General features: G+C 45.0%; 1 protein-coding gene and 1 non-coding gene across 2 annotated transcripts in view; both read right to left on the reverse strand.

The window, feature by feature from the left end:
- Nucleotides 1–4,827: 4,827 nt before the first annotated feature.
- Nucleotides 4,828–25,228, reverse strand: part of HMBOX1 (homeobox containing 1) — a 119,025-nt gene continuing 98,624 nt past the window's right edge. The window contains exons 6-11 of the mRNA XM_015405809.1: nucleotides 23,879–24,032; nucleotides 17,514–17,596; nucleotides 15,433–15,528; nucleotides 10,759–10,850; nucleotides 10,430–10,531; nucleotides 4,828–5,283 (exon numbers count right to left, since the gene is read on the reverse strand). Of these exons, the coding sequence (XP_015261295.1) occupies nucleotides 5,146–5,283; nucleotides 10,430–10,531; nucleotides 10,759–10,850; nucleotides 15,433–15,528; nucleotides 17,514–17,596; nucleotides 23,879–24,032 (665 nt within the window). The 3' untranslated portion in view covers nucleotides 4,828–5,145. The remainder of the gene's footprint in view (nucleotides 5,284–10,429; nucleotides 10,532–10,758; nucleotides 10,851–15,432; nucleotides 15,529–17,513; nucleotides 17,597–23,878; nucleotides 24,033–25,228) is intronic.
- Nucleotides 12,725–12,794, reverse strand: TRNAS-UGA. The gene has a single exon. It is a non-coding gene; the product is annotated as a tRNA-Ser (tRNA).

Genomic DNA, 25,228 nt, shown 5'->3' on the forward strand with positions numbered 1-25,228 from the left:
TGGATCACTCTCACCTCCCCCCCACAAATAACTGAAAATATTACTTGATGAAAACCAAGATTATATTTGCAATCATCATTGGTAAGGAAGTGATACACATAGAAAGGGGTTTTTTTTTGAGGGGGGGGAGCTGCTCTTCAGTTATCCCAACAAGGCCAATGAATTCATAAAACCATCAGAGGTTCTGCAAGGCCACACAGTCAATAATCTGAACCACAGTGTACTATAAGACATGAGCCTGAACAGAAGGTTACTTAAATGCCAAAGATGGTTAAATGGATTAGGATAATGGGTCAAGTACTGGATAGCCCATCTCAGAAACACAAACAAAAGTTTTCACTGCAAATCCAGAGTACAAAGGCAACCCCAAAAGAGAGACAGAGAAAGAAAGAGTGAGAGGGGAAAAATCACCCTGAGTTCAGAGCAATAGAATTTGGAATTTGAAACCTACTGATCCAGCAATTCTAGTAGCAAAAGAAAAACCATCAACCATTCCCCATTTCACCAATTTGAATGAACAAGAGGGGGCATCTTTCTATGGCAAAGCCTCCCAGGGCTATTTTTGGGCAGGAACGCACAGGAACGGAGTTCCGGCTGGCTCCTAAGTTGACCACGCCCAGCAGGAACTCATTAGCATAATAGGCCACACCCAATAGCAGAAACTTGTTAGGATTGGCTACATTAGGGGTGTGGCCTAACATGCAAAGGAGTTCCTGCTACAAAAAAAGCCCTGGGTTTTGACAACAAACAAGGTAAACAGAATAAGAAGCAAAAGGTGGGTGTGGCTGGATGACTATACTTCTGGTAACATGGGGGTGCGGCCTAATATGCTAATGAGCTATGCTCTCATGGGTGTGGCTGGATATGCTAATGAGTTTCTGTTGTTGGGTGTGGTCTATTATGCTAATTAGTTCCTGCTGGGCTTTTTCTACAAAAAAAGCCCTGCTCTCAATAATGCGGAAATGCTGTAATAATGTGAAAGTCATTGAGAATAACGGACCAGTTCAAGTAGTCAAGCCTGTTTATAAAACCAGGTTCCATGTGGATCTCCTAAACAATCATGATAAAATGTCTCTCCACTGGAAAAAATATATGGTGATGAGAGTCAACCTTTAGTTTGATATTGGTCTTATCCAGGTAGAAGCATTTAAATTCCCAATGAAACTGATTAGCGTAAGACTTTCTTAAGAGGTTGCCTTCTTTTTTAAGGTTTTGGACTAAAACTTTTTGAATACCCAGCTTTTCTGAATAAGCTGCTAGCTTATTGCAGTTCAGAAGGTATGTTGGCCATTGACTTGTACAAAGATTCTGTGGTCTACTTCCATGAGCAATGCAACACCAGAGGTTCGAACTTGCCTGGAGTTACAGCTTCTATTTTGTGAACTGGAAAACTAGCAAGCTGCAGTTTTCCATGTCACAAGACGGGCATCTTGCTCAGATTATACACTGTGAGTAGCCCCCTTGTAAGAACAGATTTTGTTGTTAAAGTGTCCTGCTGAGGAATCAAAGAAAAAAATACCATCAACTGAACAGCACAAGTAAATAGCAGTGGCAAGCCCAATGTAGAGAAGGCATTGATTATTAAAATGTCCTCACAGTCATAAATTCTGGCTGTTTGCTTGTCAGATCAGTGTGTGACTACCATACAAAGAAGGAGGTAAAATTCCACTGGAGCTGCTACAGTTTTGCTGGATAACTCCCCCATACTAGCACACACAAATTCCCATACTCTTTGCTTACCTCACACTAAAAGATACGTGCTTGTTCATGAGCATTAAAAAAAAAAATTCTCTGCACTCGTTGAGTCAGTTTCACATCCCTGAGTCTATAGCTGAAGCACCTTGTGAATTTGCCTGCTTTAGACAGACAAGTCAGGCAGAAGACTACTGTTTTGTTTTTGCTTAGGTGATCAAACGGTTGCAAAATATCACATATTTTGGGGGACAGGTAAAATCCACAAGGGAAGGATGTGTCTTAGACATCCACTGTATCATCTGAGTCGCAGAGATTAAGGGAACATTCAGACAACTAGCTGAAATGGAGAGCTCATCTAAAAAAACCTTTTGAATTATCAGCTTGTTTAGAGGCAGTGAGCTGCCATCTGAGCCTCTGGACACGAAGCACCTGAGCTTTACCACCTCAGCTGTTCTCAACTCAAAGAGACACCAACTTCACAGACTCAAAAAGAAAACATTTAATCACCTTCTGCCACTTGTTTGAACATGCATTTGCACTGGCTACTTTTCCGAGGGTCAAACCCTTAGGATATCACTATTCCTTACTGTTATGGGGAACAAGCAATATTCTGAGATGGACTTGTATCCTGGCAGAGTGAAGACAGGGCAATGACCCGGCCGCTGTATGGTAGTGTTGGTTGCTACCTTCCAAGTTCTCTTCCCATCTCACAGCATTCCAAATGTACACAGGGAAATGGAGAGACAGTGGTAGCATACAGAACTCTTTGGAAGGGGAGGGTACCATTGGATGCAAAACTGGCACACAGAGTTGGCCAACTGCTTCCAACATGGTCCACCAGTTTAAAACTTCAGTCTTAAAGCTGTCCCACTTCAACATCATAAGGACTTCAAGTCTTTTCCTTCTTCATTTCCCCCCTCCATGTCTTAAAGCAGTGAGTAGGGCAAGATAAGCATTAGAATCAGCCAACGTTAGAATCAGTTAACATTTCATGCGGAAGCTAAGATGTCAGTCTGAGCACCATGTGCAACACATTATTTACATAAAGTTGCACAGGCAGTTCATCACTGAGATACTGAATACTCAGGGGAGAGGGGGCACAATCCACTGGGAAGATCTTCCACACAAGTTCCAATGAAGAGTGAAGCACAAAACAAGCACACTAGGTACAATTTCCCATGACTATGACGTTTCTGCAAGGATCCCATTGATCCCAACAGAACTTATGAAGGAGAAGTACCTGTGTTCTAGTGTCTGGTGCACTCTCGTGGGAAGTGCTCCCAAGGGATGTTGCCCAAGGCATATTATGGGATGTTGCTGTTACATGAGTTTACAGTATTTTATTTTGGACTTGTTCCCATGACATTTTTTTTCTTAAAAAAAAAAGAAATTATCAAATACAAATATATATATATTTATTTATTTAAGGAAAGAAGGTAACCAAAGTGCTACATTTGACCAAGAGGGTAAAAAAATCAATTAGGTTTTGCTATTAAAAGGTAGGTCCACTTCACATACAGTTAGCTTTGTCCACCCAGTGCCGTTTTCAACAAATAGCCTGCCTTGTCTGAATACAACCTCACATCGGACACAGCAACCCGCTAAAATCGATTGGGGTGGTGGAAATAAACAGGTTTCCACCACAGGTGTGGGAGAACAGTCCCCATCCTACGGCAACATCCAGTATCCTGTTTAAATATGGCTTCCAATATTTAGTTAACCTGCCTGAAGTGGTACAACTTTCTGGCTCCTGAACAAAAACAGAAGTAGGAAAACACACACACACACACGAGGTATTTGCACCCAGTTTTCTCATTATGGATCAACCACATGCCATGGGGAACCTTATTCATTAGGGGCCAATAGCATGCCATGGGGAACTGATGGCACAGCAAATGCACAGCCGTTCTGTACGCGCTCCGATGTGTACATACTGGAACTCGTGTGTGCATTTGTAATCACTGTGTTGGCTCATATGTGTCCCCCACAGCTTGTATTTGGGCTTGCTGGGAGGCAACTGAGGAGATACAGAGCAAGATTCAATTCCGGTAGCACCTTAAAGACCAACAGGATTTCCAGGGTATAAACTTTCACAATTCAAAGCTCCCTCCCTCGGATGCCAAAACTTCATCAGAACTTTCGACCCTTGAAAGCTGACACTCTGGAAATTTTCCTGGTCCTTAAGGTGCTTACCAGACCTGAATCTTGCTCTTTTACAGCAGACCAACCCAGCTACCCACCTGAAACTATGCAAATAGAGGCACCCGCCCAACTTATTAACATTTTCCTCAAGAACACGGGACAGGGCATGGGAAGAGAAGAGGTAAACAGTTATAAGATTTTTGAGCAGTATTTCCCAAACTTCCAATAGGTGAGGTTGAACACTGGAGGCACACTTTACCCTTATACCTGAACAGGTGTACTTTGAGAGGAAAAGTTAGGACAGCCTACATTGTTTTTCTCTGCAGGTCACTGTTCTGGGTATGCTTTCACTGAATGCAGGTCATTCTGCTGTCTCTCTGCACTGAAAGCGCTCAGACCGCTCAGTCACCCCCTGATGCAGAGATGCAGCAGGTTTACTCGCCTCACCAGCACAGGCTGATTGGAAGGAGTCAAGCCTGGAGCAGAGTTGTGACAGGCAGCTCCCTCGGAGCCCACCCGAGATTCCTCAAGTAAGTCGTTATGTCTCTTGCCGCACAGCTTGCATGAAAAGAGCAAGGCTATGGGAAGTATCTGAGCAATGAGCATCAACCAAAATGTGCCAACAGACACTCTCCCATCTCATTCCATACCACCCAGAATATCCTCACCGTAGCACCAATGGCAAAGAAAAACAGAAGAGGGCATGTCATGGCATGACCACGAGAGGCACAGCTTATTGGCACCTGGAGACCAGATATTGAAATGGAGCTGAAATGTATCATCTCTCCGTTCTCAGTCCAACATTCGCAATATGGCAGCCATTATTGTCCTTGGAACCACACAACCTCATTTTATCCTCTTTCATTCTTGGAAAGGAAAAGCACTAACACGCTACATCTGAAAGGTAATCCAAGTTTTTTTTCCCCTTCTGGTTATAGGTTGAGCCTAAGGTTTGGGATTGAGGGCTGCCTACGACACCTGGAAGCACGTTCATGGAATGCTAAGACAGAGCAGCAAAGGTTTTTGTCTAGCCGTGGGGGAGACGGGGCGGGGGTGGCTGGTCTAGGGAGGTCGGTCGGTTTGGTTAATTATTTGACTGGGAATTAATACTGAGAGTTTATATGTGGAGTCAGAGGGCACCATGCCATCTTCACAGGACAAGACCCTAAACGGCTAACTTGACGTACAAGAGACTGCAAAGTTATACTGCAAGAAAAACACATAGTAAGGACCAGGAAAGGCTGCTAAGGTGCTACTTCTAAAACTAAGTTACTTTCTCGGTCTCAGCCCTCCCCCTCCGCCGTTTCATCAGTCGTCATCTAGGGCCTCTGTTTTGATCTCGTTGGTTCCTTGCCGGGCCAGTGCCAGGATGGTGTGGTTTACTGCTGCCATCTCCACGGCTAGTGAGATAGGGTCTTGGTGGTCGCTATGGCTAGTGCTGTCATCCTGTGTAAGCAGAAGAGGAGGTAGAAAGATGAAAAGGGCAAAACAAAGACAAGCACTGTCAGTACCTTTATTCTACTGGAGTTTAAAAGAGCTTTAAACTAGGAACAGGAAGGCAGCAAATATAATCATTCAGCATTCAGAAACATGAGGAGTCTTATTTTAAAAGTTGATCATCACATGCTGATCAGGCAGTGGATGGAGAGGAAAGGGAAAGTGGGGAAGGATTTGGAGATAATCATACTCTCAAAAAAGAAAAAAGGGGGAGGATAGAAAGAGAGCCCAACAAAGACATATCTTCCTTTGTTTCACATTACACAGAATGTTATGGCACAGACAATACCCATGCATGTGCAGGCTTCTGTGAATTCTACACTCCCTCCATTCCTTCCAAATTTACATTTACAGAAACCTAATCCCGCAAGTTGAAAACTGAGATTCTGTAACCAGAATACAATATGCAACTTAAATATGTGGATTTGCACAATTTTCACAGTCCCAAATTGAGAATTTGCTTCCACTTAAAAAAAAGATATGGATTGTTTTATTTGTAGAAAGACAGGGGTGCCACTTGGTCCCATGGTTAAAGGTTTTGAGGGGGCATTTGAGAGAGAATGACCTGGGGAAACATCTCAGGAAATGGCAATTGTTGAACCCTAGTGCTTGATATTCTCTGATTCTCAGCAAAGGACCAGCAATCATTGTCAGGTTTTGTGAGATCTCCATGCCTGTGCAAACTAAGAAATGGGAAATGGGCAGCATCTTGATGATACATCCTATAGCAGGGACCTACAATGCCTCAGAACTGGTCTAACATTTCAGCTAGAGAAAACAGGCAAAGAAATGAGCAGACATGGTGCTTTTGAAAATGAAGTCTGTGCATTTCCTAGAATCAATGTAAAGCAGGATACCAACTGGGAGATTATTTTGGTGGAAAATTTATGTGTATAAGTATGCACATCATTATGTCTCTCTATGGTACATTTTACCTGCCACTGTAGTGGATTTTATTCCATTAGCTATTTTATAAAATATTGTTATTACTACCTACCTATAGTCTAAAGTGTACGGTAGGTTTGGTATCTACAAAAGAAAAAACAAATAAAGAGATCATGCTTCAAGTCCCATCCCATGAGGGAAGCAGGACGATGAATATGGGCAATATGTGCTGATGATGTGGATAGTTCTATTGAAGGCCTTTGCTAAGGTATGATCTTGTTTTCGTGCTGAACGCATAGTCAACAGACATTCTATTTTGTAATGCATTGAACCAAATAGTTCACACAAGGTGGGTGGGGCTTAATAATTTAGATATCTTCAGATTCCACTGAACAGGCTGAGCGTGGGTAGCAATTAGTGGTAGAAACCTTCACGTAATAGCCCGCTCAGTGGATTTTTACATGGAAATCCCAGGTTCAAATCCCCATTGACGCCACAGAGCAAACTGGGAGAATCAAGGCATGCATTGCCTCCCCACCTAACCTACCACAAGATTGTTGTGAGGGGGGAAATGCTAGATAATTTCATTTTTATCACATTGCTCTCCAAGGAGGAAGGTCAGGAACTAAATGTGATGATGCCACTGTCAGCCTTTACCATATGGATCTTCCATAGTGTTTTAACCAACATATTTATGCCCTGCACTTCTCCCAGGGAGTTCAGGGCAATGTACACTGTGTTATCCAACTGAACTTCAAAACACAGTTATGTGGTGATAAGGTGTGGCTGAGAACAAGGTATTTAACTCAAGATCACCCAGCAAACTTTCTGGCGGAGTCAAGATTCGAACATGGGTCTACCCAGTCTTCATCCATCACTTTGTTCTCTACACCACATAGCACTGGATAGGATGCTCAAGTAGGCAACTCAGTTGATCATGAGTCTTACGTTCCTAGCACACCTACAGATGAAGGGGAAGGACAGCGGGCATCAAATAGGGAAGTTGCAGCCAGTGATGGACTTCCATTCAGATTTGCAGAGGATGTCACTAAGATTCCCCCCAGTACCTGTGCCACTATTTAATCCTCCAAAAAGTACACCTCAAAAACACGGGCAGTGAAAAGACTGAATTTAAAGGCATGTACATTTCAAATGACAACTAGTTGTCAAGGACAAGGCAAAAAGTGTTCCAAAACTTTTAAGCTGATTAGGAGAATAGTAATACAGCAAGTTTTAAGCTGTCATAGTCTAAGCAGCATAACAAGGGTTAAGAGCATGGAAATGCCAGCTTTTACAAATACCCTTCAATTACATTAGGCCAAACAGAGATCCTTTGTGCTCTCACTTTGGTGGGCATAATGCTACCCAGACCACTAATCTCACCATTCCCTCAAAACAATGTGCCAGTGTTTTTCAGCTCTTTGTGAAAAGAAAAACGATCTAAACAGACCCATGGAGCACAAATATGTTTTACCCATTAAAATGAATTCTGTCACTTTTCCATCAATGTCACTCTAAACGGGGATGGCAGATTTCCTTAAGTTTCTGTTTCCTACTTCAGCTGTCCACTGCTTTGTGTGCCATGTAAAACAAGTTCTCCAGAGTGCTGATTATTTTAACTATGTAACCAAACACATCTCCAAGCACCACGCTACCACATCAAACAGGTGCCATGCATCACAATGAATTTATAAATGCCACACTCCATATAGCAAAAATCACAGGAAGCATCCGCAGTTTTTTCTAAGAATGATGATTTATGTTTGATAAATCTGAGAAGGCCCAGATAGGGCATCTACTGGTGGAATTTGTTCTTAATCATGTGACAGCCTTTAGAGTCTCTTGAATTACTTTAATCATAGCAGGATCCATAACACCATGTTATATACAGCTATATATGTAAAGAATCTATGAATTCAAAATATTGACAGGAAACAGAGAACGTTTTGCTTTAATCAGTCAGCCATTGGCCAACAAGCTTTCTGTAGTAATAATTATATTGCCTTTTGATCATCCTTCATGTGAGAACCCAAAATGGATCAGTAGTTACATCTCCCAGCCAGAATACTTTATGCAGCTGGGTGAAACATAACCCCACCCCCAAAACGTTATGAATCAAACCAAATAGTTTAAACTTATATGGAGGTTCACATTTTCATGCTCTCTCCCCCAGTGGAAATAACTGCTGATTTGGCAGACCAGAATCTAATTTACAATTTGCATAGATGGAAGAACCCACTACAAATTAGTCATCAGCTATGTTCAAATACCTAGAATACTCCCAATCCAAAAGCTTGAGGCAAAGAACAATAATTTAAAACAATCACCTGGATCTAGCTTTATTTATTAAAAAGCCTGAAATACCTTTCTAACTAAAAGAGCTCATGGGAATATATACATACAACAGCTTTCAGGGCTTTTGTACTGTTCCCTTTTCTTCTTCTTACAGAGATAGGGGCCACGAGTTTAGGTTCTGCTCATTTCAGTGGAAGATGGAGGGATACACTCCACTGGCCACAAACTATCAAGTTCAGGAATCATCATGGAATGGAGGAGAGGATGTAAAAAAGGGGAGGGGACTGTTGTCCACCCTTCCGTGACAGACCACAAAAGCAACCCCCACCATATTCACACAATAAAGAAATAAGGTCATAGGGTTTGACTTCTAAATACGGCCAAATCATTGGTCAGCATGTGAGAAGCCCATCAAGGAATGACCACTCTAGCTAGAGCTAAGATGAAGCAGTCTGATGGGCCCTTTATCGATGTTTACTATGGTTTTGACAATTCCTGTGCATGGTCAGTGTTCTGTCTTGCAAACCAGTTTGCTCCAACTGACCCCTGGAGAAAAGCTCCAACTTCTTTTATTGATGAGTAAGAGCTTAGCTACGGGTAACATTGGCCATGGAATTGTAGCCCTACCACACCATGAAGCCTTAGTCTGCTAAGAATTCTGAGATTCTCCACAGACAGACAACGAAAGCTGGATGGTAGGCAAATCATACAGACTACAAAGAAGGAAACACTGGTTGCTTAGTCTCTCAGTTCCATCTCTTTCCTTACTGACTAATGTTCCCTACAAGTTGGTAGGGGTAAGGAGTAGGAAGAAATGAGCAGCTAAAAAGAGTGTGGTAAGAGAGAAAATGGATAATAAAGAAATACAGCCAAGGGCTCTTTCTTCATTAGGCATCCCGTTTCTAACCCCCCCAGCATCTTCTCGCTGTTAGTGGGAGAACCTTAAAAAAGAGCTCTTGTATGGTGAATTTAATACGTAGCCAGCGGGAGTGGGAGTGAGAGAATGTGTGATGAATACAAGGCACACCTGAGTGTCACCAGTATGAATATATGGAGGAAAGAGACTCACCTATCAAGGTGAGAGACCCGCAAGTCAATGTGTGGCCTTCATTATTTGGTTGTCCCCCAGAACACCATGACAAAGGGGCTGGGTGGGATTCTCTCATCAGGCATTAAGCGGCCACATTTGCTAAGTCACCATCAATGCATTCATTTCTGGGAGAGGTGCTAGGGAACAGGAGCATGCATCTTTGCATGCGTTGCACTGGAAGGGGTAGGAACCAAACACCTGTATATCTTTGTGCTGTAAGCAGAGCTGTGTGTTCCACATGGAGTCAGAACTGTAAGCCAAGTAAGCAGGTACATTGTACCTTAAGTACAGCCACATTGTTCAACATCACTGAGTTTTGTTTCCTGAATTTCAATTTGTTATTCTTTGGCAGGTGTTCAAGAGATAGAGAAAGGGATGGCGATGCAGACTGCTGAGCCAATGAAATTAGAAGGTATGGGTCAGCTGTTCTAAATGACAGAGCAGCTACAGCGACACTAAAATGCCATCAAATTGGGGCAGGATGTCTGGCTTGCTGTCTGGCCTACAGCCCTGTACTGTACCCTACTGTCACTCCAAACGTTGTTCAATGAAGTTCAGCACCATTGCTGCCCACACAAACCTTCGCTCTGGCTCTCAAGCAAATGCTGCCCAAATGTGCTAAGTTTCTGCCTCCTTCTGGAACTCTCAGGAGGAACAGGAGTCATTTGTTTGTGTAACACACAAGGAAAGGTCGTCATAGGATACACACAGCTCTGGTTACACGGGATAAACAGACACAGGATCACTACGCATGGTGATGCGATCTGGCAAGTTGATCATGCCCTGGCATTTTTTCAAACTTGTGCGAACAGAGTGTTAACTTGCTTGTTTTGAGCAGATCCTCCTGTCTTCTTCTAACTTCTCTGCTTCTCTGCCTCCCTCTGTACATCGTCCCTCCTCCTCCCCATTGCGTACTTGCCAAGTGTCCTGTTGTATGACAATAAATCCATGTGGGTCAACGATGGGGGGAATCTGGGCCATTCCCCTTTCCCCCTCCTTATGTGACAGTGTAATGAGTTATTCCAGGACACAGAAGGATGCCAGAGCCACCGCCCTCCTAACGTTCCCTCCCTCCCTCCAACAAATGAGGACTGGGGGGGCTCGCGGGAGGGACGCAGCAATCCGGGGCCTCTTGGCTTCCCTCAAATACTTACCTGCTCTGAATAGTCATTCCCGTCTACGTCGTCACTGTTGGAGTGGCCTCCCGGACTTTGAACATCTATCCCATGACTCTCCAGGATTGCTGCTTCTTCGAAAAAAGCAAATGGATCCCTGAATTATCTGCTGCAGGGTTACCGATATGGATGAAGATGAAAAATGGGAATCCTCACTAGTGGGGCACAATATTTCTTGTAAGAACCAGAAATAATACCCGAGGCTGTGTGTACTCCACATTTTTTAAAAAATTCTGCTCTAAAAGAAAAACAAAATGACGTTCGAAAACATGAATTATGCAAATTTGCTCAATCTGCAAGAATTATAGGCCTGCAAGTTAAGCAAATTTGCATATCCCAATTTATTCTGGTTTCATCACATTACAGGCAGGGGCAAGGAATGTTATGCAGTGCACTATAGCCTGAGACCCCCCCCCCCCACTGGAAATCTTATTCTGACACTTGGCATGCATCAGAGATTTCAACAGTTGCTATTGTTGCACTCATGGTGGAAGGGGGGGGGAGACAGGTTTTTCCCCTCCAAATGAAAGCTAAACTTCTCAAGAAGCCAAATTCTGCACACGGTGTTGTGTTTTGCACTGCTGGGAAATCATGGTACGCAGACAACATTTAGTACCAAATTTGTCTCAAGGCCAAAAGGCTCTTCTAAAACAAACAAAAATAAAAAGTGCCAGACTTGTTAGCAGTAAAAATTTTAACAGCAACAGTTTAAAATAATAAAAAAAATATCTCTGAGTACATCTGTGCATCTCTGTGGGTATTTTCTATTTGCACACGTGTGCAGTTCTTGTTGGTTCTTACAATAAAGATGTGCCCTGCGTGGGGTCCCATTTTCATCCTCATTTCAATATGGTGCAAGCCCCTTTTGTGTGTGTTGTTGCACTGTTAAAAAAGGAAAATTAATTTGGTTGGAGAAGCCTGAATGCTCGTTTTTCAAAAAGTTGCAGAAGTAAAATCAATTGTTAGCTGATGCCCTTTGTTTCAGATTTTATATCGATTTTTATAGCCCCTTGCTAGATTCAGGATTTTGGGGCTGGCCCAAGACATTTTGAACGGGAGAACAGTCATGCAGCTACGCTCCCCAAAAGAGGTGCCCCAGAATCCCTTGTAACATCATAACTGGATGCTGAGGGGCAAACGCTGTACATTGTTCCTGGGTCTCACACTCTGCTTCACTTGCACTTAAAATATTGTTACCCCCCATAACCACTAGGCTGGCTTGCACAGCTTAGTAGATAAATCTGCTGGAAGCTCCTTTTGGTGGGCCTCTGTGCAGCAACCTCCAGGAAATAGTTGTACATCATGAGAAAAATAACTTTTTTTGTGTTGATCCAGGATCTACTACTCACCAATTTCACTGAGTGGCCCAGACTTATGAGAGGAGGAGGAGGAAAATGATTCCCTCTCCACCCAAGTCATAGTATTTATAAGCCACCACCAAGCTATTTTCTGAAGTAAAATGCAACAGACACTAAGGAAGGAAGTTGCTCCAGCCCCTTAATTGCTTGGGTTCCCCTTTTCTACAGGCAAACAGGTCTTCTCCCTCCACCTAACCATGCCTCATCCCACCTCCTTGAAAAGCATTGGAAGACATGATTCACTGGCTGAATTTAAGGGACTAATTGTTAAATCTCCTTAATGTGTCTTCCCCTTCTTCTCCCCTCTTCTTTTATAAGAACCCTGAATTTCTGGAAAATAGACTTCCTATATACCTGGCAGAACTTACTGTGGGCTTTGCTAGGGGAGAGCATATGAAGCTCCCCTATACTTTGGGGTAGGGCGGGATACAAATCTAAGGATAGATAAATAAATAAATAAATAAATAAATATACTGAATCAGACCCTTGGTCCATCAAGGTCAGTGTTGTCTATTCAGACTGGCAGTGGCTTTACAGTGTCTCAGGCAGAGGTCTTTCACATCACCTACCACCTGATTCCTTTTAAGTGACAATGTCAGGGATTGAACCTGGGACCTTCTGCATTCAAAGCAGAGGCTCTACCACTGAGCCACAGCCACTACCCTGGGAGACCCATGATTGGATCTTCCTAACCTTCGCTAATGTCAGCTAGCAGCTGCATGGGACTACATACAGAGAGCGGTGGGAAGAGAAGGGGTTAAATCCTTCTGCAAACCAAAACAAATCCTCTGCATGGTTATTAGCACTAGAAAGGGGGGAAAGACAATCAATGAAGTGTCTGTCTTTTTCTTTTCCAAGGGTAGCAACATATGTAGCAAGGAGGGTGGTTTCTTCTAATGTAACCATGCAATGGTGAAAGGGATAAACTTCTCTCCCATCCCGAGCCATGGCCCTGATTCACAGCAAAACCCTACACAGCTGCTAGTCAACTATAAAAAAACACTGATCCAGTGTCACATTCAAGTTAGCTCTTGAAGTAAAATATGTGCAAACATAAAAAGCCCGACTGGTCCACCTAGTCCAGCATCCTATTTCCTATAGGACTTCAGCTCTTGGAAAAGCTACAAGCATGGAGGCTAGACCTTTCCCTTTATATTGACTGTAAGCAAATGGTATTGAGACAGCTATTGCCTTTGAACATGAAGTTCCTTGGAACATGAAAGCCCTTTGAATGCTCTACAGAGCTACCCAGATGCTAAGTAGTAGGTATTCAATCTGCTAAAACGGTGGTTGGAGAATGTTTGGGACACAGCAGCAATGGCTAAGTTGGAATGTACAATTAAATTCAGAGAAAGAATACACTCATTGGGAAAACTTATCCTACAGAACAATTTTAATACTGATTTCCGCAATTAATAACATGGGCTGTTTACATACAATGCATCCTATCCCTTATTCTATTTGAATGATTCAAGTGTTTCCCCCTCCCTTCTCAATGCAGGGACATACTATTTTGGACACTCAAAAGGATTGTATACATGCTTATTCCCGTCATTAGTTTGTACAGCATGCCCAGAGTGCAAATTAGAGGGAGGGTATTTTTTTAAAGATTTATTTTGTTTCAGTGGCGTGCTATGCGCTGCAGCTTTTAGTACAATTTGGAGTCAATGGTGGAAGTCGTGCAATAAAGAGGAACAGTGTGAGGGAAGAACTAAGCAGGGTGACACAGGTGGATGACTTGGAGCCAAGGCACTCTTCACTGTACATTGATATCTGGGGATGAGTTCACATCAGCAAACATGAAGTCCTGGCACCTCAGCCAAACAACACTTGGTACAAATAATGTCTGGAAGACTCTCCCCAAAAATACTTTTGGATGCAAGAAAGTATTTTCCCTGATGGCAGTAAGATTCCCCCCCCCCTTTCTATCTTCAGGGATAGCCTAGGCTAGTCCGATCTCATCAAATTTTGGAAGCTAAGCAGGGTCAGCCCTGGTTAGTACTTAGAGGGGACACCAACAAGGAAGTCCAGGGTTGCTTTGCAGAGGCAAGGAATGGCAAACAACCTGTGACCATCCCTTGCCTTGAAAACCCAATGGGGTTGCTGAACAGCCGTGCCCTGAATTATTACCTTTCCACAGGGCATGCAAGGCAGAGATGTTTCACCAGGCATTTGGTTGAGGACAGCGACAGGACAGTAAGAAATCTGGCCCTCTCATACCCCCTCTACCCTCTGTAGCCCCTCCCCCCAGGAGGCCTGTGGAAGCTGAATTTTTTTCTGCCACCATCTTGGAGTGTTACTTGTTTTATTTGTTGATATGTTTTAGGTATTTTAATGTTGGTTTTAAATTAACTGTTTGTTGTATTTGTTTCTGTTGTGAGCCACCCTGAGCCCTGCTTGCAGGGAAGGGTGACATAATAATAATAATAATAATAATAATAATAATAATAATAATAATAACAACAACAACAACAACAACAACAACTATTATTGTTGTTGTTGTTGTTATTTCAGCTGTGATGGCAAAACCCCCCCTAAACCTTCAGAGAACGCTTCCCACTGTAACTTGTCTGCTGTAAGTCCCTGTATGTTGTAGAAGGGTGAGGGGTAAGTCCTGGGATGCACAGTCAAGTCACATGCAACACTGGCCAGTTCTGTACCCTGCTGTCCTGTGTGAATAGAGTGTTCGCTCAGACCTCTGCACCTGCACGTTGCAAGGTTCAAAAGGCCTGTCTTTCAAAGAACGGAGTCCTGCCTTTACCCATCTTTTTACGAGTCCCTCATAAGCTTCCAAAGAACTTCCACAAGTAACCCACTGATTTCCAGAAAACAGTTCAAAAGCCACATTCAGAAATTCAAGCTTTTGGTGTGACATTTGAACACTAACCTGAATGTGTGTCTGTTTCTGTGTGCACGCGCGCCTTCAGCATGATCTTGGAAATATGGAGAGGAAGGTGTGAGAGAACTGTTTCCACCAAGCCTTCTAGCCCCCCATTTAAAAACACCATCAAGCCCCTGAATTGCATTTGTTTACTTCATTTATACTGAGCAAACTTCAGAGGACGGTGGAAGACAGGAAGGCCTGGCGTGATCTGGCCCATGGGGTCGTGAAGAGTCGGACTCGACTGTGCGACTGAACAACAGAAACTTCATTTATACTCTGCCCTTCCCCTCAAAGGGGGCCCAAAGTGCATTGCTCTCCTTCTCTCCATTTTACCCATTTACGAATATTCCCATTAATGCAACGCCAGCCCATCCCTCCTGAGCAGCTCTTCAAGGCTGTCTGATACATTACCGATATTGGCTCGTCTCTTGATCTCCTTCCTTCTGTTAGCAAACCAATTGTACACTTTGAGGGAGGTCACCCGTTCCAAATCGGACAGCTTCTTCCCTGCAGGAAATAAAAACAACCTTGCATCAATGAATATCTAACTGTCTAAGGGACGGTGAAATGCGGGGCTCTTCCGTCTCGTGTGTCCTAGAATATAAACACCTGGTATTTTTTGTACACACATAAAAAACCAAGGAGGATGGGGTGAAGTGGTTAGGACAGGGGTGTCAACGTAAGGCTCGGGAGCTAGATCCAGCCCGCCCAGGGCTCTTATGCGGCCCGCGAGCAACTGATTCAAGGGAGGAAATGCTGGGGGGAGTGGCCCTCATAACAAATGAGTTTGACACCCCTGGGTTAGGATTTGAAACCCACACTGAACCAGCAAGCTCACTGGGTGACCTTGGGCCAGTTTTGCTCTCTCTCAGTCAAACCTACCTCATAGGGCTGTTGAGAGGATAAAACAGTGAAAGAGAGAAACGTGGGGTTGAATCTAGACCAAACTGGCAATTCCCACCAATTCCCCCTTCCCACTGCAGACATTCCTCCTGTCCTTCCTCTAGGAGCAGCATTTCATGGAGATCAGTGGGCTGCAGTGGGAGACGGGAAAATTCCGTGCTGCCGTGGGAAATTTTGGTCCAGATCCAACCCACATAGTCTGCTCTGAGCACCTTGAAAAAGGACTGGGGGAAAATACTAGTTACAGGCAGACATAATAAAAACTAGATAAGCTAGGGGCCTGCATGTAATTAGCATCCCACCCCCTCCAGTCTCTCCCTCCTGGATTGTGTAAATGCTGAGGGACTTGCGCAGGGTGATGTCCCCGTGCCCCACAAACACACACACACTCTCTCTTTGTGGCTTGACTGACAATGAGGTCACTTTCTGCTCTTAGAGTCCTCAGCAGGGTGCTCCCCCTCCCCCTTTTGATTACTTTACAGACTTTTGTTTTCCTGCACACCCAAGGAGTCCATCAAGTACACAGAGACCCTGGCCCCGTGGTGCATGTTTTGTCATCTGTGTAGGAGCTAGCTTGGTAAATAGTGGGATACGTCCTGTATGTGCACCAGATCCAAATACTTCTTTTCAGCCATTGTGACCCAGAAACTAGGGTGGAGCCATGGAGATGAAAGGGTGGGGCTTAATTCCCAATGCATGTTGAGATCTTGGACGCTTTGCAATGGAGACTCGAGAGCATCATTTTGTTCGGATCTCATGTACAGCATGGATTTTGCTTCAAGCCACAGAAATGAAGAACATGGGAGGACACAAAGAACACTTGGTTGCGTCAGGTTGTTGGTTCCTCTAGCCGAATACTCTGATTGGCAGTGGTACCAGAAGGACTCGGGCAATCCTACGTAACTCTGGCTGCCTGAAATCTTTTTTCTTTTTTTTTAATGGGAAATGGCAGGGATTGAACATGGGACTTTTGGCACACAGAGTATGGACTCTATCACCAAGCTAGATCTCCAGTAAAAAAAGGTAAAGGTTCCCTTGCTCGAAAGCCAGTCGACTCCGACTCTAGGGTTGCAGTACAGGAGCTCTAGGGTTGCGGTGCTCATCTCCATTTCAAAGCTCTAGGGTTGCGGTGCTCAACTCCGTTTCAAAGCCGAAGAGCCAGCGCTGTCTGAAGACATTTCCACGGCCACATGACCACGGGAATGTCTTTGGACAGCGCTGGCTCTTTGGCTTTGAAACGGAGATGAGCACCGCAACCCTAGAGCTCCTGTACACAGGAGTATATGAACTACAAAGATAACTGGGAGGTCAGTTTCTTGGGTTTGGCCACAGGAGTATATGAACTGTAAACACTCATAACATTTGGGGCCATTTTCAGAAATCAAACTAGCTTTCCTGCAACATATTTGGATATTTTGCTTTTATTCTTATCACAGGTCAGGGTTGCTCTCTTGCTCCTGGACTCTCCACCTTCCTGGGAATCTCCGCAAGCAAATGTAAAGTAGCTGATGACCAGATCAGTGCAAGGGATGGTTAAGTGGATGGGACAAACCCATTTGCAAGCCCTTCTGAAAAGCCTTTTTCTATACCTGGCTTCTGAATCACTGCATTACAGGCATTTGCAATTTCTTCCCTCTTGGCTTCATCAGGATATTGATTCTCATTGAAGTAGCTGTAGAAAAACAAAACAAAGTTATTTTTAAGAAATCCACCCACCTCCTCCACAAAATAAAACAAAACCTCATGGGAGATTTTGGAGGACAAATGCATCACCTTGGAACACAAGATACAGCCTACTTTCTCGTGTTCTACTAAGACCCAGAGAAGATACAGCCCATTTTTCTAACCAGGGTTTAAGAACAAAGACTCCTGGGTAGGCTTGTTTGCTTCTCTCTAACCCCCACCCTTCAGCTCCAGAGCTAACAGTGTTGAACATGACAGCTTCACCAAAGGTAAGCTTTAATCACTGGGAGCCCAAATGGCTGTTAAACCTTGATAGCAGCCCCGCTTCTAACCATGGTTGCGAAATGTGGAATGGCACTAAACTACGGCTAGTGAAAACAACGGTACAAATACAATATTAACCCTCGTTAACTCTGGGAACACCCCGTGCCAGAAGGGGGGGAGGGGATGAGCGGGCAAACCCACAGACCAATTTGATCCAATGTTGGCAGGAGCTGACCCACACAGAAGGAGCAGGCTGACGTGTGTCTAAGACGGATCTTGAGCTTCTGATCATGTCTGACGCAGCATTACAAATGCAGACTCCCTGAGGCAGGGAGATGGGCCATCTTTTCCGCTGTGTGCGGAGCGGCACCTGGGCAGAATATGCTCAAGACCTGGAGCCAAAAGTGTGGCCGGTTGAGTCAACAAGTGATAGTCAGTCCCACTCCATGTGTGGCCTCGCACCTGGCCTCACTTTACTCCCCACCTCCCCTTGCCTTTCTACAAGTCTGGCTTGTATGCATTGGACAGAAGGGATTTCCACCTGTGGAGTGGACCTTCCCACCTTCCACCCTCCTACTGCAGCCCAAAACATTCCCCCCCCCCGAAAAGCTTGAAAGGGAGGGTGGGGGGTCTGCAGCAGTGGGATGGAATTGGCAAAATTCACCCCTCATCCATCCATGGAAATCCTCCATGGGATCCTCTCTTGCCCTTGTCTCCCAAGTGAAGTCTTCTCTTTGTCTCCTCTGTTTCACAGCTCCTCTGAGCTTTCCTGCTACCTCCTCTACACATTTTCCCCTCAGGTGCCTACTTCTGGTCTCACTCCCAATCCTGGCACCGTTATCTCTAGCCATCCAAAAGTGCCACAGCCCCTACACAGTGTGCAGCTCTTCACAGCCGAACTGACCTTTCACATCCCTCACAGAAAACGTACTGTTTGTCAGCACTGCACGGGAACAATACTACCCCACATTCTAGCCACAGGCAGATGTCAGATCACACCCTATACATGGAGGCGGAAGTCATCCTCACTCCCCAACACTGTTTCAGTGACTGCTGTGCTCACAAAGATTTGAAAAAGCACAAAGCAAGGAAATGAAGAACAAAAGCGAATCATCGCAAAGGCCCTGGGATAAACCTCCAGCAGACGCAATTTGTGCCTTCGAGACAAAAGGCAGCCGTCAGCACAGAAATGGCTGATCGGGGAGGGAATCAAATGATCTCTTTTGTGCAGAGTGACAGTAAAGGATTAAAATGAAAAGTGGCCCGGGGGGGGGGGATGTGCAGGGATGGGAAAAAGACTGAAATATCCTTGAAGCAGTTTCATTGCAACGATGCTGCCGACTCCAAGGCCTAGAAATATTGCCGACTTGGAAAAATCTGCACCATCAGGGATAATGCGAGCAGAGCGAAAAGAAAATGCATCTTGGGTTATGGCCCTAGACCGATAATATTCTGTCCCTGGACAAAAAGTTGCTGCTGCACAGAGCTTCATTTATCTCAGATAAAGCGAGCTGTCCCCCACACCACGGGGGATGCATCATCACTGATTCTGCACGGGTAAAATTCCATGTAGAATCTGCCCCATTTCATTTTTTTAAACTTTTGTTTGTTAAAACAGACAGGTTTCTAGTCCATACAAAGGCATGCTTGATCACAGGCAGCCAGTAGCTCCACCAACCCTCTTCCTCAGCAATGCCATTTTTCAGTCTTTCTAGCATTATTCCACCTATGCCCCTCACTGCTATTCCCGCCCCCTGCATCTTTACCCATCTCTATTCATTCGACCTCCATGTTGTATAACACGGGCTGCAATCCTAAGAACCCTTTCTGGGGAATAATCCCACTGAATATAATAAAACACTTCTAAGTAGACTTCTGGATAGGGACCGTACACTTTCTGTGTTGCAGAACAGTGCTGGCAATCCATAAAGCTGGTCCACTGGAACCAAGGCAAAAAAAAAAAAGCATTTAGTGTGATGTCTCTTACTGGGCAGTGATACTCCTCACATATTGTTTGGGTATGGGAGTATACTTCTCAGAAGGAGTATTATTTCCATGAAGTTAAGCCAGGACATCCTGTTGTTTCCAAAGAGGAAGTTATGTCTCTCTGCAGGGCAGTCAGAGAACTGGGGGGGGGGGGGGGGGGAAGAGCAGATCTTCATCTTATGATGTTGACATGAAAATATCCTCATGAGGCAGAGCTTTAAACCAAATATCACCATCTACCATCCCCTTAGGTCAAGGGGAAGCCCCAAATTCAAACTCCAGCAAATCTGGTGCGATGTAATGATTCGCAATGGACTAAGGACTGGGAAGGTCTGGGTTCAAATCCTTCCTCTGCTATGAAACTCACTGGCAGTGCAATCCTAAACAGAGACACCCTTCTAAACCCAATGCAGTCAAGGGGCTTAGAACAACATAACTCTGCTTTGGATTGCACCGGGCGTGATTTTAGGCCAGCTCTCTCAGCCTAACTTACATCACAGGGTTGTTGTAAGATGAAATGGAGGAGGAGAGGATTATGTATACTGCTTCCTGGGGGAAGAGAGGGATAAGGGTATGATAGATAATAGCCCTGCCACGGATTCTGTGGGCAGCTTGAAGCAAGCCACTGAGCCTCAGGCCTCCCCCCCCCCACAGCTGCATTAGTGACCGACCTTACAAGGGACGCTCTAAGGATTACAACAGTAAGCTGATATATGTGAACATATTCCAGTGCTACGTAAATGCCAAGTACTGTTATTACAGTTCACCTCAACCTCTTCCTTCAGCCTTTGTTCACATAAACTAAGGTGAAGGTTTAGCCACAGGGTGGAGTGCTATATTTACAGAAGCATTCATACAGCCTTTACAAAGAGGAGTACAAGGCTCCCGTCCTGGCATTTGTGGGCATCCTAGAATCCTTTTGGCTTCCTAAGGATGTTCTAGAGGGGACAGAGAGGGAGCGGAGCAGCGGCCTTTTGGCAAAATTAACTTGGGGAAACAATTTAGGAGTGGGGGGGTTTATCTACTCTTCTCCCCTCCTCTCTTTAAATCCCTCTACCAGGGAACACAGGACATAAAAGATAACAGTGTCAATTTGAGAGATACTGGTTCAAGTCTGGCCTGTACAAATTGTGATCGTAGCTCACTAGCCACATGTGGTGGCCTGCTAGATGCTTGACGACCCTGACCCAGGTTTGTAGGCAACAAACGCTGGGTATCTATGATGTCCCCAGTGGGACACCATATATGGCTGAACATCTCAGTGGACATCAAGTAGCACAACGTTTACCAGTGGCTCAGGAAGTTGGAGCAGAATTTTGGTGGCTCCCTGTCCCTTCCTCCTGGCCTCCAGGCTCCCCATCAGAACCACTAGCATGCTCTGCAAACTCGGAGTCCACTGCAGCCCTGACCATTGTGTCATTCAGCGGGGATGTCTCTGCTGACTTTCAATCCACAGATTGACAGAAGAAGTTCCTCCTGATCCTTTGGAGGCAAAAAGGCGGCACCTGCTGGCAACTGGGTGGCCTGTCATAAACCCAACGTTCAAAAATGCGCCCTCTGCAGCAAGGTACAGCTGTTGGTTGTGCGCAGGGGATGCAGCAGCAGATTTGATTAACACATGAAGAACACACACAATGAAATAAGGAGGTGGTGCCACATTGACACACCTCCAAGGCTACTGTCTTGCAAATCCAAGCAGTTGCAAAATAGTGGCGAACCAGGTAGCAGACTGGACATGCGGAAGGGGATGGGGGCATTCTGAACACTGGCTAAGGATGAGAGTTCACACTTTAAACCAGGTAGCTCTCAAACCAGAGAAGCAATAGAATGCTAGGCATGTCATGACTATTTCCCACCATATTCTCTCTCAAGATCTAGAGCATGTAACAAATTACCCACCACAATCCACTATCTTGTTCGATAAAGATGATGGCGACTCTCAGAGGAGAAACCAAACATTCTACAAATGCCTGTTCAATCAAAATTTTTAACATTTATAACCTGGCAAGTCATTGTACTTTTTCTGTGGTTAAAATGTGAGATCAAATGTCACTGATCACCCTTAGGACAAACCTCTGTTCTCTCTGTCTTGCCAGTGACAATATGGGTCTGGGGAAAAAACCATACTGACCTAACTGCTGTAAGGTTATGATTTTCAAATTGGAAGAAGAAGAAGAAGAAGAGGAGGAGGAGGAGGAGAAGGAGGAGGAGGAAGAGGAGGAAGAGGAAGAGGAAGAAGAGGAGGAGGAGGAGGAAGAGGAGGAGGAGGAGATTGGATTTATACCCCACCCTTCACTTGGAGTCTCAGAGTGGCTTACAAACTCCTTTCCCTTCCCCTCCCCACAACAGACACCCTGTGAGGTGGGTGGGGCTGAGAGAACTCTGACACAAACTGCTCTTTCAGGAACAGCTGTGCCAGAGCTTGTGACTGACCCAAGGTCACATCAGCAGGTGCAAGTGGAGGAGTGGGAATTCAAACCTGGTTCTCCCAGATTAGAGTCCGCACACTTAACCACTACACCAAACTGCCCCTGGACTTCCTTGAAAGCTCATCTGGGGCTTCTCAAAGAAAAGACTGGTAATGGTGGACTGCCTCAGAAGAGGGGCTGTATTTGACCCGCGGCTTCGCCCGATTTCCTCTGCAGTTTCATGATCCTCAAAAACCAGGATCACGAAACTGCGGAGGAAATCGGGCGAAGCCTCGAGTCAAAATGCAGCCCCGGGGCTTCGGGTGTGAAATTGACATGTTTGTGTCAGGGCAAACGGCGGCTGTGCTGCGAGGCAGCTCTAGTGAGAAATCGCCCGATGAGTGCGCAAAGCACTGCAAATGCCCAAAAGGAACTCTGATAATTCCAGATATTATTATTCTCCATTTCTTTTCCGTCTTTTGCTGCTTATGCCAAACCTTTGGTATCAGACAGTCTATCGAGGGGAGCAAATGGATCGGTTTCCAAGCCTAAAACTCAGTTTATGCCTGAAGCACCACCTATAGCAGCCTGAGCTCTATTCCTAAGCCACCACAGAAGACAACAAAACTGGAGGAGAAAGTTAGCCCATTCTGCAAAGCAAAGGCAACTGGACAGGGCAGGGGGTGTTCCTTCAGGTCAAGGGGGGAAGCTGTTAGAGCCAGACGCAGGGCAAAGGAGTTTGCACTGCAGTGATCTGAACCACACCCAGTCTGCAGTTTAAATATAGATACCTGACTTGCAGGAGCTGCTGCCGCTGTTTCTCTTTAACCTTCAGATCGTAAATATTCCAAAGGAAATTTTAAGAAGGAGGGAGGGAGGAGGCAGGAGGAGAGGAGAGCTACTGAAGCTATTATCCAAAACCAAAAACCTTCCAGACCGACAAAGTGTACTGGGAAAAATTCCAAAAACAAAAAAAAGCAGTAGAGGAAGGAGGATTGAATTACAAGTGGCTTACAGATTCTTAAACCTACAATACTCACCCAGCAAGCTGAACAGACGGGTCCCAGGAGTGACCCAAAGCTGGAGACCCCAGTAGAGGAAGTTACAAGATTGCCATTGGGTTGGATGCTGCAGATCTGTTCTGCTAACATGGGCTCTTTCCCCCAGGGCAAGGACCCTTACCCTTGACATAAGGGCTCCTAGCACCAGGCAGGGGGAGCGTTGCCATTAGCAGAATGGCATTCAAGCATGATTGCTACTTATGATCCTCAGCTAAATCGTCTCTCCAACGGCCCCCTAAGGCCCCCTTCACCACCAGCAGAGAGCTGCTAAACCTGGACTCGGGAGCTGGAAAAACCCACCCGGTTCAGCTCTGCCTCTGTATCTGCCCAGACAGCTTAATACAGGACAGAACAATGCTATTGAGGGCTCATGCCAAGGCACTGCATTCCAGTCTGACTGATGCTGTCACCTTCCCACAATGTACTCACAGAGAATCATTGGTTTGAACAATTTCGAGAACAAGGGAGAACACGCCTCTTCACAGTCTAGAAGATGGTCAGACTCAGAGCTCTCCACAGACTTAATTCACCAAGCCCTTGGCAATCCCATACCTTTCCATGACAGCCAAGCACTCCTTCCGCCAGGTGAACCGGCTGCCCCGCCGTAGCCGGAAAGTCCCAGAGGTAGCCGTGACTGGAGGAGGCGTCTGCCTCCATTCTGGTTCTTCTACTGGAATGGGGGCTGGTCTCATACTTAACGTGGCCCCTGGAAATGCAGAAAAAGAAAGAAGATAAAGCAGTTCTTAATGAACTGAGCCCTCCCGCTCCTCTTCTTAGCCTTGCTGACGACACAGAGACAATCCCCAGTAGGAAAGGAATTCATCTCTGCTGTAATTAAGATTGAGATAATTTGCGGTAGACAAAAGTTCCCAAACAACAGAGGAGAGGAGCTGCTGTTCCTGTCATTGAGACAGCTACATCGCTGAGAAAAGCTACCTCTCTGAGAGGCTTCAGCTACCATCAGGACAACCAATATCTTCACCCCAAATCTAATGTCAAACCAGGGATGCTACAGACATCACAAAATTCTGAAATGGAAGGCACTTTCTCAGAATTCAGAGAAGACCCTGTATAGACATTAAGCTCACACAAATACTAGGGACCGGCTGACTGCCCATCCATATGACAGACAGTGAAGGCAAAACTCTCCGAGGCACCCAAAGGGCTCAGCATGGCTCTGTCAGTCTTCTCTGCAAGCAGTGTATAAGCAGGCTGGCACATTAAGCACGAAAGGAGCCTGAGGCTGGGATTTTTGATAGTGCCAATAGTTCTCTGGGTGTATCACCCCTATTCCTGTTTACACAATTATTCTAATATATAACTACCACCTAAAGTATAAGAGGATGTACTACAATCAAAGGTCAGACAGAGCAAGGAGATCCCAAGCAACTAACTCATATTTTATATCTATACACTCAGACACACTGCTGATTTGGGAAATTGAGACCTGTGAACATTTAAAGATAACTTTTCCTTCCCTCTTCCGTGCCTAACCCATTCATTCACTCCCACACATTCATTCATACTACACCGGCACTCCATTCACATGCCTCTCATATACGCATGCAACCCATTTGCAAAACTGCTGCCTTTTCCTTTTCTCCATCCCCTTCCGACTTCCAGCCCTTCATGATCCCTACTGCCAGCATGCAGGTGTTTTATTCATATTTTGTTTTCCATGTGGTTGGAATGTTCCTAAACATTCTGCAGTCCCTTGGCTGCTGAGCCAATGGCTAGGAAGATTTCATTTCAGTATCATTAAACTGGAGTTCTTACAACCAACAGCTAAAAAGGTTTCAAAGGTCAATGACTGCAATCTGCATTAAACTCAACAACAAGGGGGGGGGGGGCAACCCTTAGGTAATCTGATTTGAGGGGCATATTTTGCAAAACTGCAGTTTT

Source organism: Gekko japonicus, unplaced genomic scaffold, assembly GCF_001447785.1.
Source record: "Gekko japonicus isolate JY-2015 unplaced genomic scaffold, Gekko_japonicus_V1.1 scaffold7, whole genome shotgun sequence".
NCBI classification, from domain to species: Eukaryota; Metazoa; Chordata; class Lepidosauria; order Squamata; family Gekkonidae; genus Gekko; species Gekko japonicus.